This window comes from Aquarana catesbeiana, linkage group LG13 (genome assembly GCF_042186555.1).
Source record: "Aquarana catesbeiana isolate 2022-GZ linkage group LG13, ASM4218655v1, whole genome shotgun sequence".
In the NCBI taxonomy this organism is placed as follows: domain Eukaryota; kingdom Metazoa; phylum Chordata; class Amphibia; order Anura; family Ranidae; genus Aquarana; species Aquarana catesbeiana.
In genome coordinates, this window is record NC_133336.1 from 45,594,524 (window position 1) to 45,618,944 (window position 24,421).

Genomic DNA, 24,421 nt, shown 5'->3' on the forward strand with positions numbered 1-24,421 from the left:
ATGCCAATATTCTTTGTTAGCAGCAGCTTGGCAATGCATGCCATTGCTGAGCCTATCATCTACTAGGACCCCCAAGTCCTTTTCCATCCTAGATTCCCCCAGAGGTCCCCCCCCCCCCCCCAGTCTATAGATTGCATTCATATTTTTTCCACCCAAATGCATTATTTTACATTTTTCTACATTAAACCTCATTTGCCATGTAGTTGCCCACCCCATTAATGTTCAGATCTTTTTGCAAGATTTCCACATCTCGCAGAGAAGTTATTGCCCTGCTTAGCTTAGTATCGTCCGCAAATACAGAGATTGAACTGTTTACCCCATCCTCCAGGTCGTTTATGAACAAATTAAATAGGATTGGTCCCAGGACAGAACCCTGGGGAACCCCACCCCTGACCATTCCGAGCACTCCTCATTAAAGTTCTGCAAGCAGCGTCCTTGGGGCTGTGCGGGAGCTGCGTATACACCGCTCCTAAACTGCCCCCGCCAATGAAATCAATGGGCAGCGCTGCCGAAGCGGCGCTTTTAACCTCTTCTTTAGATTTGAGCTTTGTGACATGGTGCATTATCCTGCTGGAAGGAGCCATCAGAAGATGGGGACACTGTAGTCATAAAGGGACAGATACGGTCAGCAACAATACTCAGGAATTACGTGGTGTTTAAACGATGCTCAGTTGGTACTAAGGGGCTCAAAGTGTGCCAAGAAAATATCCCCCACACCATTACACCCCCACCACCGGCCTGAACCAGTGATACAAGGCAGGATGGATCCATGCTTTCTTGTTGTTTACGCCAAATTCTGACCCTACCGCCTGAATGTCGCAGCTGAAATCGAGACTCATCAGACCAGGTCTATTGTCCAATTCTGGTGATCCTGTGTGAATTGTAGCCTCAGTTTCCTATTCTTAGCTGACAGGAGTGGCACCCAGTGTGGTCTTCTCCTGCTGTAGCCCATCTGCTTCAAGGTTCAATGTGTTGTGCGTTCAGAGATGGTTTTCTAGTTGTTTTTATCTATTATTCCTCATTTGGTCTTTTGAGTCTGGGTGCAGCGGCCTAGTGTGGCACCATAATAAGGCTTCCTTGGTTTTCATTTTCTGCGCCTGGCTTTCTGGTGTATTAGAGATGGTGTTCTGCATACCTTGGTTGTAACGAGTGGTTATTTGAGGTACTGTTGCCTATCATCTGGAACCAGTCTGCCCATTTCTCCTCTGACTTCAACAAGGCATTTTCCTCCACACAACTTCTGCTCACTGGATATTTTCTCTTTTTCGTACCATTCTCTGTAAATCCTAGAGATGGTTGTGCATGAAAATCCCAGTAGATCAACAGTTTTTGAAATACGCAGACCAGGCAGTCTGGCACCAACTACCATGCCACTTTCAAAATCCCCATTCTGAGGCTTGGTTTGAACCTCAGCAAGTGGTCTTCACCACATTTAGATGCCTAAATGCATTGAGTTTCTGCCATGTGACTGGCTGATTAGCAATTTGTGTTACCAAGCAATTGAACAGGTGTACCTAATAAAGTAGCCGGTGATTGTGAGTGTGTGTGTGTATATATATATATATATATATATATATATATATATATATATATATATATATACACACATATACACACACACACAAAGTTTTGCGGACCTTTTTATTAGAAGCATTGCCGTTTCACTGCGTCTTTTCTCAAAAGATATCTGAAAGGGGCGGAGGGGTCTCACCAAAAATGCAACTATAGCAGATTTCTTAAACATGGTTTGTATCAGTTGCAGACTTCTAGGAAAAGGGCGATCCAATCACACAAGCAGGAAATTCACAATTTCTGGGGTATTTTGCATACCAAAAATGAACAGAACATCTCTAGATTGACGTATTGCACAGAAGTGACAATTTACATTTCTTTGACAATTTAAAAAAAAAAAAAAAAAAAAGGACTGAAAACTGCAGACTAAAAAGGAAAGGTAATTTTTAATAACATTAAAATACAAAAGGTCTTTTGCGGCAATTACATAAATTACCTGGGTAGCAAAAGTGGAGTATTATTTTAAGTGGGCTCGGTTTCTTTATATCTGACAAATAATAATAGGTAAAGATAATGATGATCAACAGAACTTTATCAAGGAGAAGGATCCAGCACCCATACCTTCATAATGCTGCCATTACCTGTCCCCTGCATTCTTCATAGGAATGTATAGGAAAACGACACAATGCATGCACCAAGCTGGGAAAGGATGAAGTCTCCAGGGTCAGAGTCAGCAATCATTGACGACTGGGGGATCAACCCAACTCACTCCATCAGTCATAAAATGTGGTTTATTTAGAGTAATATAAAATACTAATTGATCTTTGTAGATAGTACCGAATACATCATTTATGTGGAGAACACCCCCTGCTGGTTGAATAAATTGATGCACGTTGCATGTTGGTCAGTCCAGGACAGTCAGAACATCTGAGCCTAGGTTCCACCACACAGGAATTTGAGCCCATTTTTTACCCGCACTAGAATTGGATCGCTTGGGTTTGTACCCATGTGATCTGTTTCAGGCAAACGCACTACGTTTGCGACCTACTTTTGGGGTGTCGTTAACTTTTAATTGACACCAGCAGCAGATTGCAGAACACAGTGCGATTGATTAGGGGCATTGCTTCTTTTCAGAGGTTATGATTGCTAATGTAAAAACTAAGATAAAAACAAAAACTGGAATAAGATATTTAAAGCCCAGAGACCTTTTTAAAAAAAAATGGGGAGAAGTTAAAGAGCGGCACAAGCATAAAGCCTGCACTGCTCTTCTAAACTGAGTAAAGGGAGATTCTCATTGACAAAAGGGGCGCAAGTCCCTTTGTAATTAGGAGCAATTTGCTTTGTTTGCTATGCCGTATCTGCACCTGGCACAGCTAAGAGAGCAGGAGAGCTGGAGCTACTGTGCCTGCCCTGCCCCTAGCCATTCAGCTGAGTGAGATCGAGAAGAAAGGCTGTTAACCCTGCAGGTTAACAACCAGGTATATAGGAAGGGAAAAGAGCTTTCTTTGCCTATATGCAGGCTCTGCTCATGTAGTGTGTTTACTGCACGAGCAGGGAAAGGTATGCAAGCTGTACCAGATTACCGGCAGACAGTTTACATCCTGTTCCTTGGATCCAATCTGATGGGGATCTGTGAAGGTTTTCTATATTAAAAGCTAGGGATGCACTGATACCGAGTATTTTCACAAGTACTCATAGTCGTGAAAATGCTCCTGTTAAACCGAAACTCTGCGGTGCATTTTGCGCTCATACAAAAAGAATAGGCGCAAATCACACTACGAAGAATCGCATCCAATTTAAACAGGAATTCGGTTTGCCGCACTGCTCCTGTGTGAACCCAGGCTGAAATTACTCTAACAAGCCTGGGTTCACACAGGAGCGGTGGGGAGACATAATGTAATTCGGACAGGAATCGCACCGCAATCCTGTTCAAATTGCATGCAATTCTTAGCACTGCAATTTGAGCCCATTCATTTTGCATGGATGCAAATTGCACCACAAAGTATTGGTACTAGATATCGGCGAGTACTTAACCAAAAGTTTCGGTACTCGGTATCAGTAAATACTTAACAGTATCAGTACTCGCATATATATATATATATATATATATATATATATATATATAAGTTTCAGTGCAACCCTATTAAAAACTGCTGTAAAGTCCTTGATGATTAGGCATGGAACTCGCACCACTTTCTATTTCACTCTGAAACAAACTGGCATGGGTGGCACAGAAAGACCTGAGACACTTCTATCTGCTTTGTTAAAGTGCAGCATGTCACTGATGCCAGGTTCCTGCACCATTATAATGTGACAGGAAGCTTAATTCCCCCAATGTTTTGAACTTATTCTGCTATATGGCATTAGAGGCAACTAAACAAAACCTAATAAGAGGATTCTTTTGTGCAACCCAGTTAAGATATTGTCTAAGATTTACTTGAAGGAAAAAAAAGGCACTCAAGACAGATAACATTAGCATTGTTTAATTCAGTCTCTCATTTAATAAAACCTAAGTACACAAGAAAAAAATCCTTGGCATTAAACAGTCAGTTGAAGATACTGCTATGGATATAAAACTTTGGTGATTTTTATACATAAAGGGAAAAGAACCCCATTGAATATCAGGCAAGTTGTGTCATAAAATGACAGGCACTGGGAAACCAGGCAATATTAATGGAATATCACAGGATAACCAGCTCTTTGGTTACAACGTACTGTGCTATTCTGTTGTCTGGATAAGGAGGCCACATCTTCTACTTGACACACCTGGGCTTATTCCACAAGGCAGTGCAAAGAGCCATACCACAGATCCCAAGTTACTATAATCAGATCCATAAAACAAATATGAATAATTCTGATTGGTTGTTCTGGGTCACTGATTTGCACATATAAAACAAGCCAGAATAGACTCAAAGATAACAATTCTTAAAGACTAACGCCACCTGAAACAGAACATTTTGTATGGCTTTAAACAAGCTTAGCCACACCTTGCCTTGTTCAGTTGGTTTGGAATGGATATGTACGCTAGAATCCAGTTCTACCAAACTGATGTGGCCGCTATAAAGCTAAAGGTTGGTGACACGCTTCCTTGACAGAGTCTCCAATAAATTGGGGGATACAGAGGGGAAACCTTTGATTTGGGCCTTTAGGCTTCATGCACACTGGGGCTTTTTTAGACACTTTTCTCCTAGCAGGGGAAAAGCAGCTTCAAAAATGCTCCTAAGACCTCATGTACACTGCTGCTGGTAAACAGACATTTAGGAGAAGTTGGGCATTTTTTTCAACTGCTCCTGAACTCTCCTCTATGTTATCTTATTTGTCCAAAAAAAGATTTCAGAAGCTGAGTTTAGAGGCATTTGAAATGCCAAATGAGGCTAAACGCGGTAACTCGTGTTAAGCCGTGTTTCATTTACCGGCGTTTTTCATTTTTGGCTATTTTGGAAAAAAAAATGTAATTTTTGTTTTTTCAAATGCCTTTAGACACAAACGCGACATGTAAATGCCGTTTTTAGATGCCGGTTTCTAACTGTCAAGTTAAATCGTTCAGGAGAGGTTGAACAATGTCCCATGTACATGAAGCCTAAGGCCGGCCATACACACAGCAAATTTCTTTCCTGCAACCACAGGTTGCAGAAAAAAAATGTGCATGTTTCCCCATCAACATAAACAGTGTTCACAGGGGAATCCCTCCTGCCGAGCGATTGTCTGCTCCCAGCCGAGGGGCGGGGGAAACCGTCCCTGCTGGGAGAAGACAGTGATTATTGCTAGTGGCTATAGCAGCCGCTAGCGGTAATCGCAAGAGAATCCGTCAGGCTGGTTGTACCAAAGTTGATCGATTGATCAACTTGGTACATTCAGCCTGCCCATTTAACGGTCAATCTCAGCCGGTTCAACAGGATTCGAACCATGTACGACTTTTGCAAACCCATTTAGGCTCATCAAACGCTTGGCGTTTGACAGATGCAGTGTGCGATAGGTGAGGGGGGACACTGGATACCTTCGCTGCCATTGTGCTATTGCTGGGTGTCCAGTGCATTCCTTTACATTTAAGGAGAAGTGGGCTCTCTCCAGGCGTACCTGCCCTTAATCTATCTATTATATATGTGCTCCAACTTTGGAGGCTCTCAAAATTTATAGTGTTAGGACTGCAGTACACTTGGGTGCCGTAAAGTGGCTCTGCAGCTTACGCATAGATTTGCAAATGAAACCCCTTGTTTTAACGTGAACTGTTAGGACAAATCGGTTTGTTGCAGGCTGGTTGGTAAGTGAGCTGCGATATTTCTTTGTTGTTTTTTGAAGTGTGCACAAGGCCTTAGAAGTAGCTGGAGACACAAACTACCTAAGGCCTCTTTCACATGAGCTTTCCAATCAGGTCTGCCTGTCCATTTGTCAAGCAGACCTGATTGGAAGTTCTATGAGGGTCTATTGGTTGGCTGATGTAAATGGACTTGTAGCTCCAAGTCCGCCCAGGTTCAAAAAAAAGAAAAAGAAAAAAAGGACTGTGTCTTTTTCCATTTTTTTGGACCTAAATGTGATGGATTGTAGGTAGCCTGATGTAAATGGACACAAGTCCATTAACATCCAGCTGCCCATAAAGCCATCACGGGTCCACTCTTGTCCGCTGTGTAACGGGGACACAAACTGAATGGGCGCAAGAAGCCAAAAAACTGACATCTGCTCCAATCAGCTCATGGAACCCCTGCCGAACAGAGCAAACCGACTCCATGTGAATGGGCCCCAAGGAAAATCACATAAGCAAAGAGATACAAGACTAATGGGGGTTCAACGAAACCAACAAATGTTTCAACTCATCAATCCCCATCCAAAATTGTGTAGGTCAATACTCGAAGATTGCACGGCCTAATTATTGTTGTACACAGGAGGGCACTTCTACAACAAAAAAAAAAATGTATATTAATACTTCTTGTTCTGTGTGCGCAAAGATCTAAATTACACATTATATTATCCCTTCTCTCCCTCGTCAAGTTAACAAGTTGCATTTTAATTATTTACAGTTTGTAAAAATTATCTCTTATCCTCATTGTGAATTCTGATTGGTACTACACAGACCAGCTCAATGGCGGCATAGGTGAAGCCTGTTGGGTTGTCGGGTGCTGCTTCTTTTAGGCTTTACTGGGACAAATCAAATTATAGGCGAGTTAATTCAAAGAAAAACAATTCCTTTGCTTGATATATATTGAAAAACTAAGCGTTTTGTCCATCAAACCTCATCGCAACGCGGCTCCAGTTTGGCCTTGATGAAGAGCACCTTTGGCAAGAAGCCTTGGCCTATCCATGTCTGTTTCGGCTGTGCAAAATGTAATTTTCAGACTTAAAATAAGCGTAATAAGGCACTAGCGCTATAACAGATTACATGTCAGAGTTCCCCTATACAAACAGTAAAAAATACAAAACGGAATCTGCTGCAAACATGTCCTAAGGATTAGCAGATATATTACCCATAAATAAGGATATAAGGATCTATATTACAGGAGGCAGAGGAAAGACTTGGCTTCTAAGACTCTATGAATACCTACGAAAATAGGAACTGACCTGTAGTGTCAAAGCAAAGCAAGGAAAAAAAAGAAAAAAAAACAAAAACAAAAAAAAAAAAAAGAAAAAAAAAAGAAAAAACCACATCCTGTGGCATTATAAATGTACCTGTCATCACACAGCAGACGCAGCCATATTATCCCCATTAGCCAAAATGTAACGGCGCCTATTGACATCAATTAGACTTGAGACAGCAATCTTACTATTTCTAGTCAACTTTTTTCCCGAGTATCGAGTCAACTCATAATATTGCTGCTGCATTCAGGTAATGTTTATATGTGAATGCTAATGTTAATAAAAATAATCTTATTAATGTATTCAGAAAAACACAGTTATAATCTGCCAAATGCCTGAGCTCACACCCTGTCTTCCATCATCTGAGTGTGCATAACAGTGTGTGAGCTCTGCCAGCTAAAACAGTCTTTAGCTTATTTGTCAGGGTCAAAGTAAAGCTAAATAAGGAAGAAATCTACATCTTTAAAGCGGTTCTAAAGCCTTAAGGTTTTTCACCTTAATGCATTCTATGCATTAAGGTGAGAAACCATCTGTGCTGCAGCCCCCCCCCCCCACATGCCCCCCTTTTCCTTACCTGAGCCCAATCCAGCGATGTGCAGGACAGCAGTGGCTCCCACCACTGTCTATCTCCTCACTGGGCAGCTTGATAGCAGTGGGAGCCATTGGTTTCCACTGCTGTCTATCAAATGCTGTGACATAGGAAAGGGGGGCAGGGCTGAGTCAGCGGGCTGTGTCAATTGACGCAGCAGCTTTCCATAGGGGCACCATCAAAAAGGAGGGGCCTGAAGCGCCATCGGGGGAACCCAGAAGAGAAGGGTCGGGCTGCTCTATGAAAAACCATTGTTGTTTTTCGTTTAAATTAAAATAACAAACTAAGGTTTACAACCACTTTAAGTATGGTGGGACAGTCATATTTACTTATTACAAATGCTGTGTTTCCTGTTCAGCAACACAGCAAAATGAGTAGCTCATCCTCATTTTGATGCCAGTCTAGCAGCCACCACAGACTTAGTGAAAGCAAGCCATTATGTGGCTTATCCTGTTATCTCAACAGCTATCCATCAAGGATGCCCCCCGAAGCAGGCTGACAAACTAGACTGTCCAATAGAAGGAGAACTTAAATATCTGCATAACAGCAAATATAATCATCCAATAGATGGAGGAACTAAATATCTGCATAATAGCAAATATAATCATCTGTACAAGACAGTAACAATGTGAATGTTACTTAAACAATTACATTCAGGTAACATTTACAATGATAATTCAAAATGTGTACTTCATGAAAACCCCAAATAGTTTTCCTTTAAAGACTAAGTTCACCTTTTCATGGAAAAAAAAAAAAAAGGAAAAAAGTTGAACACTGTACACCCCCCACTGTACTTACCTCTGTGTGTGATGAGCTGGCAGTGCCCATGCAGCAGTCGGGGGAACTGAAATCTCTGCTCTTCTTTTTGCAGGGCTTCCAGGGCAGATCAGAGGAATTCTGACTGGTCAGCGTTCATCACAGAATGTCACTTTGATCTGTCCTAGAAGCACTGCACAGGGAAGAGGGAGGAGGGTAGGGATCCCTGGACCACGGCGTGGGCCCTGACAGCTCAGCACCCACAGAGGTAAGTAGAGGGGCTGCGATGGGGGTGAAGAGCCAGTGTGGTGTTAGTTCACCTTTTCATTTTTTTCAGTAAAGGTGAACGCTCTAAGACTGGAGAGTAGCAAGAGGCTATAGAGCAGGGATATGCAATCAGCGGACCTCCAGCTGTTGCAAAACTACAAGCCCCATCATGCCTCTGCCTCTTGGTGTCATGCTTATTGCCGTTAGAGTCTTGCTATGCCTTATGGGACTTGTAGTTCTGCAACAGCTGGAGGTCTGCATATCCCTGCTATATAGTATACTCCCCTGAATAGACTTTAAACACACAATGCATTGCATAATAAAGAACTGGTAAGGGCTCATGCACACAGGCCTTTTGTACAGCTGCTGTTAGGGGTGTCTGACATTTTTTTTTTTTTTTTTTTTTTAACAGCCTCTAAACGCCCCTCCATGTTAGCCTATGTGTCCATGCACACATGAACTGTCAGAGGCATTTGGAGGCAGTAGAAAAAAAAAATAGACAGCCTGTGCTTCCAGGAGCAGTAAAAACGGAAAATACAGGTAAATGTTGTAACAAGCTGTTAGCCGCGTTTGGCGTTTTTACATTATAGGGAGTGTTTTCACTTAAAAAGAGCTAAAAATGCTAACACCAAAAAACACAAAAATACGGCCATAAACCCTGTTCAAAAAAGCAGCTAACATCGCGTTCTCGTCGCTTTTTCCTGGCAGCAGCGCTGGCGTTGTTAAACGTCTTGTGTGCATGAGACCTAAGAGTTGATAACATTCTTTAAAATTTCATTTTAGTGTGCATAAGGTTAGAAGCACACTGGATTTCTATTAGAATCAACGTTTTTTTCTGTTCTTTCAGAAAATGTACTTGGCCTGAAAAAAAGAAAACAAATGCAGCCATCACATCTTAGGACTGATAGGCTGCAATATATAAGATTTTTAGTTGGGGGTTAAATATACTTGAATTTCCTTTTATGTTGCTTGAGTAAAAACTGGGCGTTTTCATGTGGTTTTTTTTTTGAGTTGAAGCTAAATGAGCCATTAATGAAAGTTAAAGAAATAGCTTAATAAGAAGGTCAAAGCTTGGTGCTGCAGCCACTGGGTGAGAATTTACAATTCTACGATGTCCTGCCAAGTAAAATCTACTCAATTAAGTGGCACTGTGGTGAGAAACAGATCATGCCAAATAAAAAAAAGAAGGAAATAAAAAAAAAAAAAAAAAAAAGCAAAAGCCAGCTGGGCTACCTCCAAAAGGTAACAGAAGAAAAAAAAAAAAAAACGAAGGCACCCCTTATTTTCCTCTATAAGAACATAATGCTTCGCATCTCCCACCCCCTCCCAACTTATCATAAAAGGGCTGTATGTCACAGCTTTTAGTTAAGCAATCAATTAAAAACCAACACCACACGGTGGTGAAAAGTGCAGCTGTTTCCAGCATCACAAAAAGGGTTAAAAACAGTCCTACCAAATAATACAGATACCATCAATAAAATACAGGTTGAGTTGCTGTCAGCTTGTAAAAGTCCAAAAAAGGCAGGGTTTATGATGGAATTTATATTCCTATGTCATATTTGTTAAACACTGGTCTGTGATTGGTTTAGTAGCTGTTTTCGTGGCCGGCCAAGATGTACAAGTTGCTGTGAGCTGTCGGGTTGGATGTAGGTCTGCTCTCCAAAACCACCACCCTGTGTGTGAGAGAGAGAGAGAGATAAGGAAGGAGCTTCAGTACTGAAAAATCTAGCTACGTTTTACACTCATTTAAAAAAAAAAAAAAATAAAAATTTGCTCTAGATATACATAGCGATCATGTTAGGGAACCACTCTGATTGGATAGTAGGAAATGCAGCTGTCTGCAACAGCCAGGTTTGATAGCTAGAAGAGAAAGGTATGGGAAGCGCCACCATCTAAGTGTAGATTGTTAGTAGTAAGAAAAATTATTTTACTTTCCTCCATAATTCAAAAATTTGCACTCACATTTTATAGAAGAGTTAAAAGCATGTGTATATCCAGATGGAGGAACTGCAAACTGTGCAGCCATCAGCTGGTTGGAGAAGGGAAGCAGATGTCCGGGAGCGAGCCAGGGCCGAGACAGTGATGCAGGATTCCAAGATTTATGTGGAAGGTGTGGGGACATGTTTTGGGGGCAACAAGGACTGCAGCTTTGTCAAACAGATGGTTTGACAAAGGGGCAGTCCTATTTGCCCAAAAATATGTAGCCATGCCCTCACGCCTTCCATGTCACCCTTTTGGAATCCTCCGGCATCGCTGTCTCAGCTCCAGCCCCGGCTCACTCCTGGACATCAGCTTCCCGCTCAGACTGGCACAATCTTTCCAGCTGCTTCTACAGCCCGATCCAGCCACAATCCTGCCGAGCTCTGCAGTTCTGCCATCTGGATATACACATGTTTTTTAACTCTTCTATAAAATGTGCAAATTTTAGAATTGTCCTTGGTTTACTAACAATCTACACTTAGATGGTGGGGCTTCCAATACCTTTCTCTTTACACAAATTCAAGAGCATTATCCATTTCTCTTTTCATCTACCTAGTTTTGTTAGGTACCCGCTCCCACTTTCAGTTAAATCACCACCGAAAGTTCGCCTTCTCCCCCTCCTATAACCTCTTGGGACAGGTCACAGGTCCCAAAAGGCTGCGGGACATTCGCACAGCAAGGCTCGCCCATGTGCACTGAGAAACTGGCTGTAAAGCAGCAAGGGGTCACAGACGGCTCCCCATACTAAACGTGCCAGCGATGGGGATCCAAAGAACACAGAAGAACCATACTGCGCGAGAATAGCGCTGGATCCCTGGACTGGTGGATACACAGGAAACCCACCCAAGCTCTACCGCAATGCTGAGATACATATGACGTGAGTGTCAGTGCTGTCACATCCACTGTAGATCCATAAAGTCAAGGAGCTGGCAACATGAATGCTTTTTAGCTTTCAACTTTACTCAAGCGCTACAGCAATTGTAACATTGTAAAATTGAACGCGTTTTGGCCAAAACTTTCCTCGTATGCTATGAGAAGGGCTTCGGCCGAAACGCGTTAGATTTTACAATGTTACAATTGCTGTAGTGCTTAAATAAAGTTGAAAGATGAGAAGCATTTGTGTTGCCGGCTCCTTGACTTTATGGATCCCTGGACAGGAAAGTGTTTTTTTTTTGTAATTTTTTTGCAAACTGGTTGAAGATCCTCTTTAACACAAAGAGGTCTCAAAGGCACCTTGGTGAACTTTGGAAAGTGCAAAGAATAAGAGTATTTATTTCAACACAGAAGTCCAAAGACAGCAAGCCAATGCGTTTCAGGGGCTACAAGGTTCTTAACTGGCTGGTTTGAATGTAATGTTGGACTTGTGTTAACAGAGGGTTAGCTGAACTCTGCAATAAACTGGCTCTTGTAATGCCAGAATCATGCTTCAACAGTGGGTAAAGTATGCTATTGGTATAAAAACAGCTAAGTTTACTTTTAAGTAAACAGCACAAAAATGAAAGCATTATTTTTTTAATGGTTTCTATGAGATGGAAACTAGCACAGTGTAAAATAAAGTCCACTAGACCAATATAAACGCTAATTGAGTACTGTATAGTCAGTTTTTCCAATATTTGGTTCTAGAATATTACCTGTCCGATCCCAGCAGGCGAAAGACTCTTGATTCATCTGAAATCTCTTGTGTAACCTAAAACAAAGGAGAGAACTTCTCTTTATTTTCTGCAGTTAAAGTGTTCCTAAAGTTTTATTTTTTTTCGAAAATAACACGTCATACTTACCTGGTCTGAGCATGGATTTTGCAGACAGCAGCTCCGATCCTCCTCCTTCTCTGGGGTCCCCTGGCAGTACTCCTGGCTCCTCTTTCCTTCTGAGTGCCCCTACTTGCTATGGAGACACTCGTGCAAGCTCAATCTCGAGCTGCACTGTGAGCATCTATTGATATACACACAGTGTGGCTCAGCCCTGCCCCCCCCCCCCCAATTCCCTGCTCACAGGAGTTGATTGACAGCAGCACAGGAGATAATGGCTTCCACGGCTGCTGACCCTCCTGTGAGAGGGGGAGAGAGGAACAGTGCCGCTGCAGACATGCACAGTTCTGGATCGAGATCAGACTCAGGTAAGTATTTTAGAAGGAGCTGGGGGGAGGTGAACATGGAAAGTTTTTTTTTACCTTAATGCTGAGAATGCATTAAGGTAAAAAACCACTTTAAGTAATACAGGTAGGTACCCTCCCTGCCGCCAGCATATGAATGGACAGTAAAAGGAGAACCAGTAGATTGATGAGCCCTTCTTTCTGCTCTTTCCTCATATCGGCAGGTTTCTTGTTGGCACACGGGCACTGCTACACGCGATTGGCTCCTTTTGCTGCTTCTCTATCACCCTGCCTGAGCACTTTAGTACAGGGATTGCAAGAGGTGGATACCTAGTCAAATTCATGTACTCATACTGCTTGGATTTACAAAAATACAGTTCATGAGATATTAACGTACAGAACTGAATAATATGCGTCTTTTATATTTTCCTGAAGTTGGGCTTTAAAGACTAAGGAACTTTCTCACAAAGTCTCCTTACCCTTTTGCTCCCAACCTCTAAAGCAGATGTAGCCTACCCTTCCTGCTCAAACCACTTTACTTACCTGGATATCGCTCTGAGGCCTATGGCACTGTTTTACAATGCTTCTATCATCCTCACAGAAGTCCATGGAGCTGAATGTGCAGACATCACTGTGGGCCTAGGACTGAGATCTAAGTATTGGGATTTGAAGGGGGAGCTTGGGCTACAACTGCTTTAGGGGATGAGAGCAAAAGGGTAGGTAAACTTTGCTTGAAAGTTTCCTTACCCTTTATAAAGAGGACAAGTTTGCTTTAAAGAAGAATTATATGCAAAACAAGAAAAAGGTCTGTTAGGGCAGTTTGCATTGCCGCTGTCAACTGAAGTTTGATTAAAGGAGAAGTATGGCCAAAACTTTTTTGGCCACACTTCTCCCATGGATCACAGGATGGCAGTTTGTTCTACCCAGTGACCTGTTTTCAGTCAGTCAGCTAATTTCGCTCAGCCAGTCCAGGCTCTGGATTGATTCTGACTTTACAGTCAGGATCCACTCAGATGCCTGGACCAGCAGCTGGCTCAGCCTCTCAGTGACCTGCTGAGAGGCTGAGCCAGCCGCTCCCACCCCCTCCACAACTCAGTGCTCTAGTGAGCACTGGAGGAGCAGATTAGAGGGCCAGTAAACTAACAGTCACCAGCTCACTGCTTATTGGACTGAGAACTGAGTTATCAGTGGTCTTTGATCCCTCAGTACCCAGTCTTAGAAGCAGCGCAGGACACATCCAGCATCGGAGTGATGCTGCATTCACCTGGGTAAGTATCATTGTTTTGAATGAATGTATGTTGTATATGCCCGTCCCAAAAAAACAACAATGCTCTGCGCTTAGTACAATATTCTAACGGTGTATGTGCGGCACATAAATAATTATATGACTAGTAGCAGCTGCTTAAATAGTAGAACATGTATATAGGCAATAATGAATCAATTAAATTAGATAAATATATAAATACACAATTATAAATATATAAATATATAAAGTGTCTCTTCAGTATTGCAGCAGCGCTGTGCACCCCAATTGAACAGGGTCTCTTTCTTAATCTATTTCAGAAAGTTCAAACATGGATCTGATAGCCAGAGTTCCACCAATAAATAATCAAGATGTATTCTGTGAGGGTAGTAATCCTTTCACCAAGCGATACACCACGTGCTGGGGTCCCCAATGAAAACTCACTCACCAGAAATCAGATCAATAAAAGCCTTGATTAATAGTAGTAAATCTGCATCAATATCCAAAGCGACCACCAGATGTCAGTATTATTCCCAGTAGTTCCAATAGGATATGTAGAAGAAACAAAAATGCTCACATAGCGTGATACTGCTAAACATCTTTATTTGAACCATCCAAACATCCCCTTAAAACCATGCGTACCAAAATTTAATAAACATTGAGCAAAGATAACAAAGTGCACTGTGCCTGATTGCGTCCTCCAGTCGTGAAAACCTGTCAGGAGCGCTCCCTGTGTGTAACCACAGTCACACGCTTCCTGGTTCCTCGGTTGGTGGAGCACATGCGTCACTTCCTGTGCGACACGTCCCTAACGTTTCGTCACTTCCTGGACTTCTTCTGAGGGCGTGACACACAAGAAAGGAGGCCGGTATTTATATAAGTGGCAGGCGGAACAGCCAATCAGCAGAAGCAGACGCCCGGATGACTCACACATCCCCGCCCCTAATGCTAAATACTGTCAGCAATGTGTGAAATAACATCATCCGGACATTCTGCTCCCACAGGTCGTATTAAGCATGACAATACCGGTTCTAGTGGAAGATGACCTAATGCATAAAAAACAAGTACCTTGAATACCTGCAATCATTCAGTGTATGTGGCGCGGACATTGATCCGCAGCGCTATCATTGAGCAAGCACACTTTCGGTATTCATTAAAACTGATTAAAATATTCTCTCAAAATATAAAAGTATTTAGTAAACAAGAATTGTCTAGCAATTTTACATCATACATTGCTTATCCTATGAATAAAGATAAAACTGCATAGCGATTTCCTAGCATGTATTGAATAATCGCATACGCTAAATTGCACCTGATAAACATATGTTGGAATATTAAAATAAATATATTGTCTAGCAATTTTACATCATACATTGCTTATCCTATGAAAAGATAAAAACTGCATAGCGATTTCCTAGCACGTATTGAATAATCGCATACGATAAATTGCACCTGATAAACACATGTTGAGATATTAAAATAAATATGTATTAAAATTGTATATCTAAAATGTATATATGTACATATATAAAATATATGACAATCCACATGTAAATATATGTATATAAAACATTTATATAAAACGTGATCATATTGGAGTCAAAATTATAATAAAAATTACACTGTGATAAAATGAAACTGGAACCATACCCCAGGGTATGTCTATGTGTCACTGATGAAACAATTTATGTCAAGCTCTATGTTAAGACCCTTGGGGGCAATCACATCCACAGAATAGATCCAATGGGTTTCACGTTTGGATAACTCTCGGATGCGATTTATGCCCCTCCAATGGGACTGGAGATGTTCAACCCCCCAAAATTCCAATCCCGTCGGGTCACTATCATGTTTTAATTTAAAATGCAGTGAGACGTTATGATCCTTATAGCCTATTTTTATGTTGTTTATGTGTTCAGCTATTCTCACCCGTAATAGCCTTTTTGTACGGCCTATATAGATTAAACCGCAAGGACATTTCAATGCGTACACCACAAAGGTGCTGTTGCATGTAATGAATTGTTTAATCCCGAAACTGCGATTATTAATCGGGGAAAGGAAACTATCAATTCCTCTAAGAGGTCTGGAGACCTCCCTGCAGGCTTTGCATCTCCTGCATGCAAAAAAGCCGTTGCGATCCCAAAATGTCGGACGTTTAGGAGGGTCAATCACTTTCTTCACCACTCTGTCTCCAAAACTTGTGGTTTTTCTATAAATGAACTGGGGCTCAGAAGGTAATACTGTGGTGAGTTTCTTATCTAACCGGAGTATATGCCAGTGTCTTCTGAAGATCTCCTCCACTTCCTTGTATTGAGTATGAAATTGAGAAATAAAGCCCCACTCTTTATTACGATTTTTTTCTGTTGGTGCTACCTCAGAACCCACCGGCCGTGATTCTTGTAAGCATGTAATTCTAGGTATTTCAGCCACTTCCTCCACTACCTTCTTCAGTTTCTTCGGGTCATATCCCTTGGCTTCAAATCTCTCTGTAAGGACTTTAGATTGAATCCAGAACTGTGTATCTTCAGAGCAGTTTCTTCTTACTCTCATAATCTGTCCTTTTGGGATATTCCGGAGCCATAAAGGATGATGACCGCTTGAGATGGGCAAATAACTGTTCCTGTCTGTTTTTTTAAAATAAACTCTTGTTTCTAATTTATCGTTCACCCTATAAATGGTGACGTCCAAAAAGTTTATTTCTTCTTTATGCCATTCTGAAGTAAGCTTAATATTATTATTATTATTATTCAAGGCCTGTATAAATGCCCCTAATGACTCAGATGTACCATTCCAGATAAAAAACAGGTCATCAATGAAGCGTTTGTAAAATATAAGTTCCGGCCTTTGTTCTCTAAAAATGGTCTTATCCTCCCACTCCGCCATGAACAAATTGGCTATGCTGGGCGCGAATTTCGCGCCCATCGCAACGCCTCTTTGTTGTGAGTAGAATGTACCGTCATACCAAAAATAGTTATGACAAAGGCAGAAATCCAAGGCATTCCTAAGGAAAATCTTTTGGTTATGGGGGAGATCCTCTCTTTGACTAAGGGCCCAATTGAGCGCCAATAAGGCATCATCATGCTGTATGATGGAATAAAGAGAGGAAACGTCGGCTGTGACCAAAATTGCCTGCTCTCTTCCTATCAGGCTCACATTCTGCAAACAATTTAAAAAATTCTTAGTGTCCCTTATATATGAACGGGTATTAGTGACACTCTTTTGCAAGAACCGGTCCAAGTACTGACCCATTCTGGCAGAGACCGAATCAATACTGTTGACAATAGGTCTTGCTGGAGGATTAGAGGGGTCTTTGTGAATCTTCGGCAAGGTGTAGAGCGTGGGGATCCGACTGCTGGTGGGTAACAGGAACCTTTTCTCTTTGTCCGTTAGTACTCCGCTTTTTAAACCCATGTGTACTAGAATATCCAATTCATCCCTATAGGGCAGGGTGGGGTCATTCTTCAGACGTTTATATGTTACTTCATCTGAGAGCATCTCCATAATCTGGTTATGATAGAACTCCTTTGAGAGTATTACTACCCCACCCCCCTTATCAGCTGGTCTTATGATGATATCTTTTCGTTTCTCCAACATGGTAATCCCCTCACTGATATGCCTTACATTCATTTGTTTATCGGGTTTCAGATGTTCCAGATCTCGTAGTATTAACCCTTTGAATACCTCAACTTGATGGTTGGGATTGTTGAGGGGGTTAAATAGGGACTTATTTTTAAGACCACTATTGATCACCTCCCCTGGCTTATGAGTTACCGCTGATATATTAGGGGTGCATCCCAAAAAATACTTTTTAATATTTATCTTCCTAATATATTTGTGGATGTCAATGAAGACGTCGAACTTATTGATTGGTTTTTTCAAGCCACATTTTAAGCCTAGATTCAGAATATTCATCTCTTTGTGTGTTAGTTGTTTGTCAGTCAGATTGAAGATGCCCTCTACTCCGACTCCCTTCTTCTTTTTTTGGGTCCTAGATCCCGCTCTGCAACCACGATATTTTCTTCCTTTGATTGTGGGTATTGCGGAGGGTCCCTCTTTCGTTGCGGATGTTGAGTCTTCCAATATGGGGTATTGGGGTTGTTCTGGGGTTGCTGGTCCCTGTATTGAACCCACGGGTGGGGTCTCCCTCCACGTCGGGGTTGGTTCCGACCTCTGGACGGACGACCCCTTCCTCTCCCTAAAAAAGGACGGGGGTGTGGGTGATTATTAGCATAATTCTCTTGGTTATTTCGATATTCCTGCAGGGGCTGAAACCTGTTGTGCGTGGGTATGTCATAGGTGTTGGGTTGTGAATATCCATTCTGATTAGAACGTCTTCCATTCCCCTTTAGTTTCCTTCCTCCTTTCTGTATGGGAGTGGAACACCTAATCGGTGAATTTGCATACGAGGTGTTCCCTGCACGATCATTCGTAGATACCGGATAGTTAACCGATGGTAATCCTGGTATCAGTCGCCGGATCTGCTGTGGAGGTGCAGAAGGCTCTTGTATAGATTGATCTCCTGCCTCATTTCTACAAGGCACTTGTTGCCACGAGTAAATGGAATTCTTTTTGAAGTCCTCCAAATCCCTATGGTATTTCTTCAGTTTCTTTTTTTGTGTCTCTCTATCAACTTTTTCCAATTTCTTTTGTATTCTGGCATTAAACTCTATAATTTGTTGACTATCTTTTATTGGGTCTAATTGCTGTTGTAGATCATTGATTCTTGACTCCAAATTGGCCATTTTGCGTTTTTTTCTTTGTAAGACTAACTGTTGTAGCTTGAAACCCACACCGTTAAAAAAGTCCAACCATTCTTGCATGGAACCTTGGTCATCCAGCAGATCCGGCGACTGATACCAGGATTACCATCGGTTAACTATCCGGTATCTACGAATGATCGTGCAGGGAACACCTCGTATGCAAATTCACCGATTAGGTGTTCCACTCCCATACAGAAAGGAGGAAGGAAACTAAAGGGGAATGGAAGACGTTCTAATCAGAATGGATATTCACAACCCAACACCTATGACATACCCACGCACAACAGGTTTCAGCCCCTGCAGGAATATCGAAATAACCAAGAGAATTATGCTAATAATCACCCACACCCCCGTCCTTTTTTAGGGAGAGGAAGGGGTCGTCCGTCCAGAGGTCGGAACCAACCCCGACGTGGAGGGAGACCCCACCCGTGGGTTCAATACAGGGACCAGCAACCCCAGAACAACCCCAATACCCCATATTGGAAGACTCAACATCCGCAACGAAAGAGGGACCCTCCGCAATACCCACAATCAAAGGAAGAAAATATCGTGGTTGCAGAGCGGGATCTAGGACCCAAAAAAAGAAGAAGGGAGTCGGAGTAGAGGGCATCTTCAATCTGACTGACAAACAACTAACACACAAAGAGATGAATATTCTGAATCTAGGCTTAAAATGTGGCTTGAAAAAACCAATCAATAAGTTCGACGTCTTCATTGACATCCACAAATATATTAGGAAGATAAATATTAAAAAGTATTTTTTGGGATGCACCCCTAATATATCAGCGGTAACTCATAAGCCAGGGGAGGTGATCAATAGTGGTCTTAAAAATAAGTCCCTATTTAACCCCCTCAACAATCCCAACCATCAAGTTGAGGTATTCAAAGGGTTAATACTACGAGATCTGGAACATCTGAAACCCGATAAACAAATGAATGTAAGGCATATCAGTGAGGGGATTACCATGTTGGAGAAACGAAAAGATATCATCATAAGACCAGCTGATAAGGGGGGTGGGGTAGTAATACTCTCAAAGGAGTTCTATCATAACCAGATTATGGAGATGCTCTCAGATGAAGTAACATATAAACGTCTGAAGAATGACCCCACCCTGCCCTATAGGGATGAATTGGATATTCTAGTACACATGGGTTTAAAAAGCGGAGTACTAACGGACAAAGAGAAAAGGTTCCTGTTACCCACCAGCAGTCGGATCCCCACGCTCTACACCTTGCCGAAGATTCACAAAGACCCCTCTAATCCTCCAGCAAGACCTATTGTCAACAGTATTGATTCGGTCTCTGCCAGAATGGGTCAGTACTTGGACCGGTTCTTGCAAAAGAGTGTCACTAATACCCGTTCATATATAAGGGACACTAAGAATTTTTTAAATTGTTTGCAGAATGTGAGCCTGATAGGAAGAGAGCAGGCAATTTTGGTCACAGCCGACGTTTCCTCTCTTTATTCCATCATACAGCATGATGATGCCTTATTGGCGCTCAATTGGGCCCTTAGTCAAAGAGAGGATCTCCCCCATAACCAAAAGATTTTCCTTAGGAATGCCTTGGATTTCTGCCTTTGTCATAACTATTTTTGGTATGACGGTACATTCTACTCACAACAAAGAGGCGTTGCGATGGGCGCGAAATTCGCGCCCAGCATAGCCAATTTGTTCATGGCGGAGTGGGAGGATAAGACCATTTTTAGAGAACAAAGGCCGGAACTTATATTTTACAAACGCTTCATTGATGACCTGTTTTTTATCTGGAATGGTACATCTGAGTCATTAGGGGCATTTATACAGGCCTTGAATAATAATAATAATAATATTAAGCTTACTTCAGAATGGCATAAAGAAGAAATAAACTTTTTGGACGTCACCATTTATAGGGTGAACGATAAATTAGAAACAAGAGTTTATTTTAAAAAAACAGACAGGAACAGTTATTTGCCCATCTCAAGCGGTCATCATCCTTTATGGCTCCGGAATATCCCAAAAGGACAGATTATGAGAGTAAGAAGAAACTGCTCTGAAGATACACAGTTCTGGATTCAATCTAAAGTCCTTACAGAGAGATTTGAAGCCAAGGGATATGACCCGAAGAAACTGAAGAAGGTAGTGGAGGAAGTGGCTGAAATACCTAGAATTACATGCTTACAAGAATCACGGCCGGTGGGTTCTGAGGTAGCACCAACAGAAAAAAATCGTAATAAAGAGTGGGGCTTTATTTCTCAATTTCATACTCAATACAAGGAAGTGGAGGAGATCTTCAGAAGACACTGGCATATACTCCGGTTAGATAAGAAACTCACCACAGTATTACCTTCTGAGCCCCAGTTCATTTATAGAAAAACCACAAGTTTTGGAGACAGAGTGGTGAAGAAAGTGATTGACCCTCCTAAACGTCCTCCGACATTTTGGGATCGCAACGGCTTTTTTGCATGCAGGAGATGCAAAGCCTGCAGGGAGGTCTCCAGACCTCTTAGAGGAATTGATAGTTTCCTTTCCCCGATTAATAATCGCAGTTTCGGGATTAAACAATTCATTACATGCAACAGCACCTTTGTGGTGTACGCATTGAAATGTCCTTGCGGTTTAATCTATATAGGCCGTACAAAAAGGCTATTACGGGTGAGAATAGCTGAACACATAAACAACATAAAAATAGGCTATAAGGATCATAACGTCTCACTGCATTTTAAATTAAAACATGATAGTGACCCGACGGGATTGGAATTTTGGGGGGTTGAACATCTCCAGTCCCATTGGAGGGGCATAAATCGCATCCGAGAGTTATCCAAACGTGAAACCCATTGGATCTATTCTGTGGATGTGATTGCCCCCAAGGGTCTTAACATAGAGCTTGACATAAATTGTTTCATCAGTGACACATAGACATACCCTGGGGTATGGTTCCAGTTTCATTTTATCACAGTGTAATTTTTATTATAATTTTGACTCCAATATGATCACGTTTTATATAAATGTTTTATATACATATATTTACATGTGGATTGTCATATATTTTATATATGTACATATATACATTTTAGATATACAATTTTAATACATATTTATTTTAATATCTCAACATGTGTTTATCAGGTGCAATTTATCGTATGCGATTATTCAATACGTGCTAGGAAATCGCTATGCAGTTTTTATCTTTTCATAGGATAAGCAATGTATGATGTAAAATTGCTAGACAATATATTTATTTTAATATTCCAACATATGTTTATCAGGTGCAATTTAGCGTATGCGATTATTCAATACATGCTAGGAAATCGCTATGCAGTTTTATCTTTATTCATAGGATAAGCAATGTATGATGTAAAATTGCTAGACAATTCTTGTTTACTAAATACTTTTATATTTTGAGAGAATATTTTAATCAGTTTTAATGAATACCGAAAGTGTGCTTGCTCAATGATAGCGCTGCGGATCAATGTCCGCGCCACATACACTGAATGATTGCAGGTATTCAAGGTACTTGTTTTTTATGCATTAGGTCATCTTCCACTAGAACCGGTATTGTCATGCTTAATACGACCTGTGGGAGCAGAATGTCCGGATGATGTTATTTCACACATTGCTGACAGTATTTAGCATTAGGGGCGGGGATGTGTGAGTCATCCGGGCGTCTGCTTCTGCTGATTGGCTGTTCCGCCTGCCACTTATATAAATACCGGCCTCCTTTCTTGTGTGTCACGCCCTCAGAAGAAGTCCAGGAAGTGACGAAACGTTAGGGACGTGTCGCACAGGAAGTGACGCATGTGCTCCACCAACCGAGGAACCAGGAAGCGTGTGACTGTGGTTACACACAGGGAGCGCTCCTGACAGGTTTTCACGACTGGAGGACGCAATCAGGCACAGTGCACTTTGTTATCTTTGCTCAATGTTTATTAAATTTTGGTACGCATGGTTTTAAGGGGATGTTTGGATGGTTCAAATAAAGATGTTTAGCAGTATCACGCTATGTGAGCATTTTTGTTTCTTCTACATATCCTATTGGAACTACTGGGAATAATACTGACATCTGGTGGTCGCTTTGGATATTGATGCAGATTTACTACTATTAATCAAGGCTTTTATTGATCTGATTTCTGGTGAGTGAGTTTTCATTGGGGACCCCAGCACGTGGTGTATCGCTTGGTGAAAGGATTACTACCCTCACAGAATACATCTTGATTATTTATTGGTGGAACTCTGGCTATCAGATCCATGTTTGAACTTTCTGAAATAGATTAAGAAAGAGACCCTGTTCAATTGGGGTGCACAGCGCTGCTGCAATACTGAAGAGACACTTTATATATTTATATATTTATAATTGTGTATTTATATATTTATCTAATTTAATTGATTCATTATTGCCTATATACAAGTATCATTGTTTGTTTGTTTTTTAAACCCCATACTTGTCTTTTAAAAGGGAGTAGTACAGCCAAAGCTTGTTTGGCTATACTTCTCTTATGGATCACAGGAGTGCAGTTCGTTCTGCACTCCTGTGACCCGTTTTCAGCAGACAGTGGGCTGAAGCCTGCTGTTGGCTGACGTCACAGAGCCGGTCCAGGCTCGAGCAAGATCACAGCAATGAAGTCGAGATCTGCCCACATGCCTGGACTGGCATCCAGCTCAGCCTCTCAGTGAGCCGAAGAGAACCTGAGCCATGAGTCGATGCTGCATCCACCTAGGCAAGTATGATTCAGAAAAAGAAAAAACTCCATACTTCTTTTTTAAGCATAAAGCAATAAATTTGAGGATAAAGTAATAATTTAAGAAAGCTACACAATGCCAACACACAAAGTTAGGTGGGAATCTATCTTAAACTCACCTCATTGGATCTGAAGTTCTTTCCTTGCATGCCATGCTTCCAGAAGGCCAACACACTGTCCTGCAGGCATACTGCAAAAACATACAAGTCATTATTAAGGGAGGTGTCAGAAAATCTCCACTTGTTCCAAACTATATGCATAGAGAGCAATTAAACCGCACTGAAGGGCGCCATTTACACACTCACCAACTGACTCGATGTGGAAGTCAAAGCTGAGCTCTGAGGCCAGTTTTCGACTAGACTTCAGCCTTCCATGGAGATTTACTATTTTCACATAACCTAAAAACAGATCCAGTATAGGATCATTATAAAGCACAGCAGCGATCAAAATCAGGCAGAAACATCAACAAGCTGATGAAGCAAAGGCTGAATGACTTACGGTCCAGGCAGACCAGCACGGTGTCTCTCTCCAGCTGTGTCACATGTATTGAATCGATCTGGTGACCCTCTGCCGAGAGATGTAAACATTGAGCAAATCATCAGGTTTAGAAGTGGAGAGCTAGAGTATAATGTCAGCTTTTCTAGGGGCTGTGAAAGAAAAGGTTGGGAAAACACTGTGCTATGTAGTGCATATGACTAGGCTACTGTATATAAACTATTATTAAATAGTAATAGTAAATAGGGGCTTTATTTATTTTTTTACAGGCTTGTACCCACTGTCAACACTAATCCTTCATTCACAGTGTATAAGGACACCTTATGGTTCAATAGCCATCCGAGTACATGACATGATTAGGTGTTAAACTGAACCCGTCCTTTGCTCCTCCCTAACCCTTTCCTCCCTCACTCCAAAGTGATTTGTTGGAGCTTACAAGGGGCTA

The 24,421-nt window shown here is 41.6% G+C and overlaps 1 protein-coding gene across 2 annotated transcripts in view; it reads right to left on the reverse strand.

Annotated features, from left to right (window-relative positions):
• Positions 1–3,979: 3,979 nt before the first annotated feature.
• MAP4K5 (mitogen-activated protein kinase kinase kinase kinase 5) overlaps positions 3,980–24,421 on the reverse strand; it is a 200,165-nt gene continuing 179,723 nt past the window's right edge. For both annotated transcript variants that reach the window (XM_073608559.1, XM_073608558.1), the window contains exons 28-32: positions 23,980–24,048; positions 23,787–23,879; positions 23,601–23,671; positions 12,304–12,359; positions 3,980–10,365 (exon numbers count right to left, since the gene is read on the reverse strand). In XM_073608559.1, the coding sequence (XP_073464660.1) occupies positions 10,278–10,365; positions 12,304–12,359; positions 23,601–23,671; positions 23,787–23,879; positions 23,980–24,048 (377 nt within the window). In that variant the 3' untranslated portion in view covers positions 3,980–10,277. The remainder of the gene's footprint in view (positions 10,366–12,303; positions 12,360–23,600; positions 23,672–23,786; positions 23,880–23,979; positions 24,049–24,421) is intronic.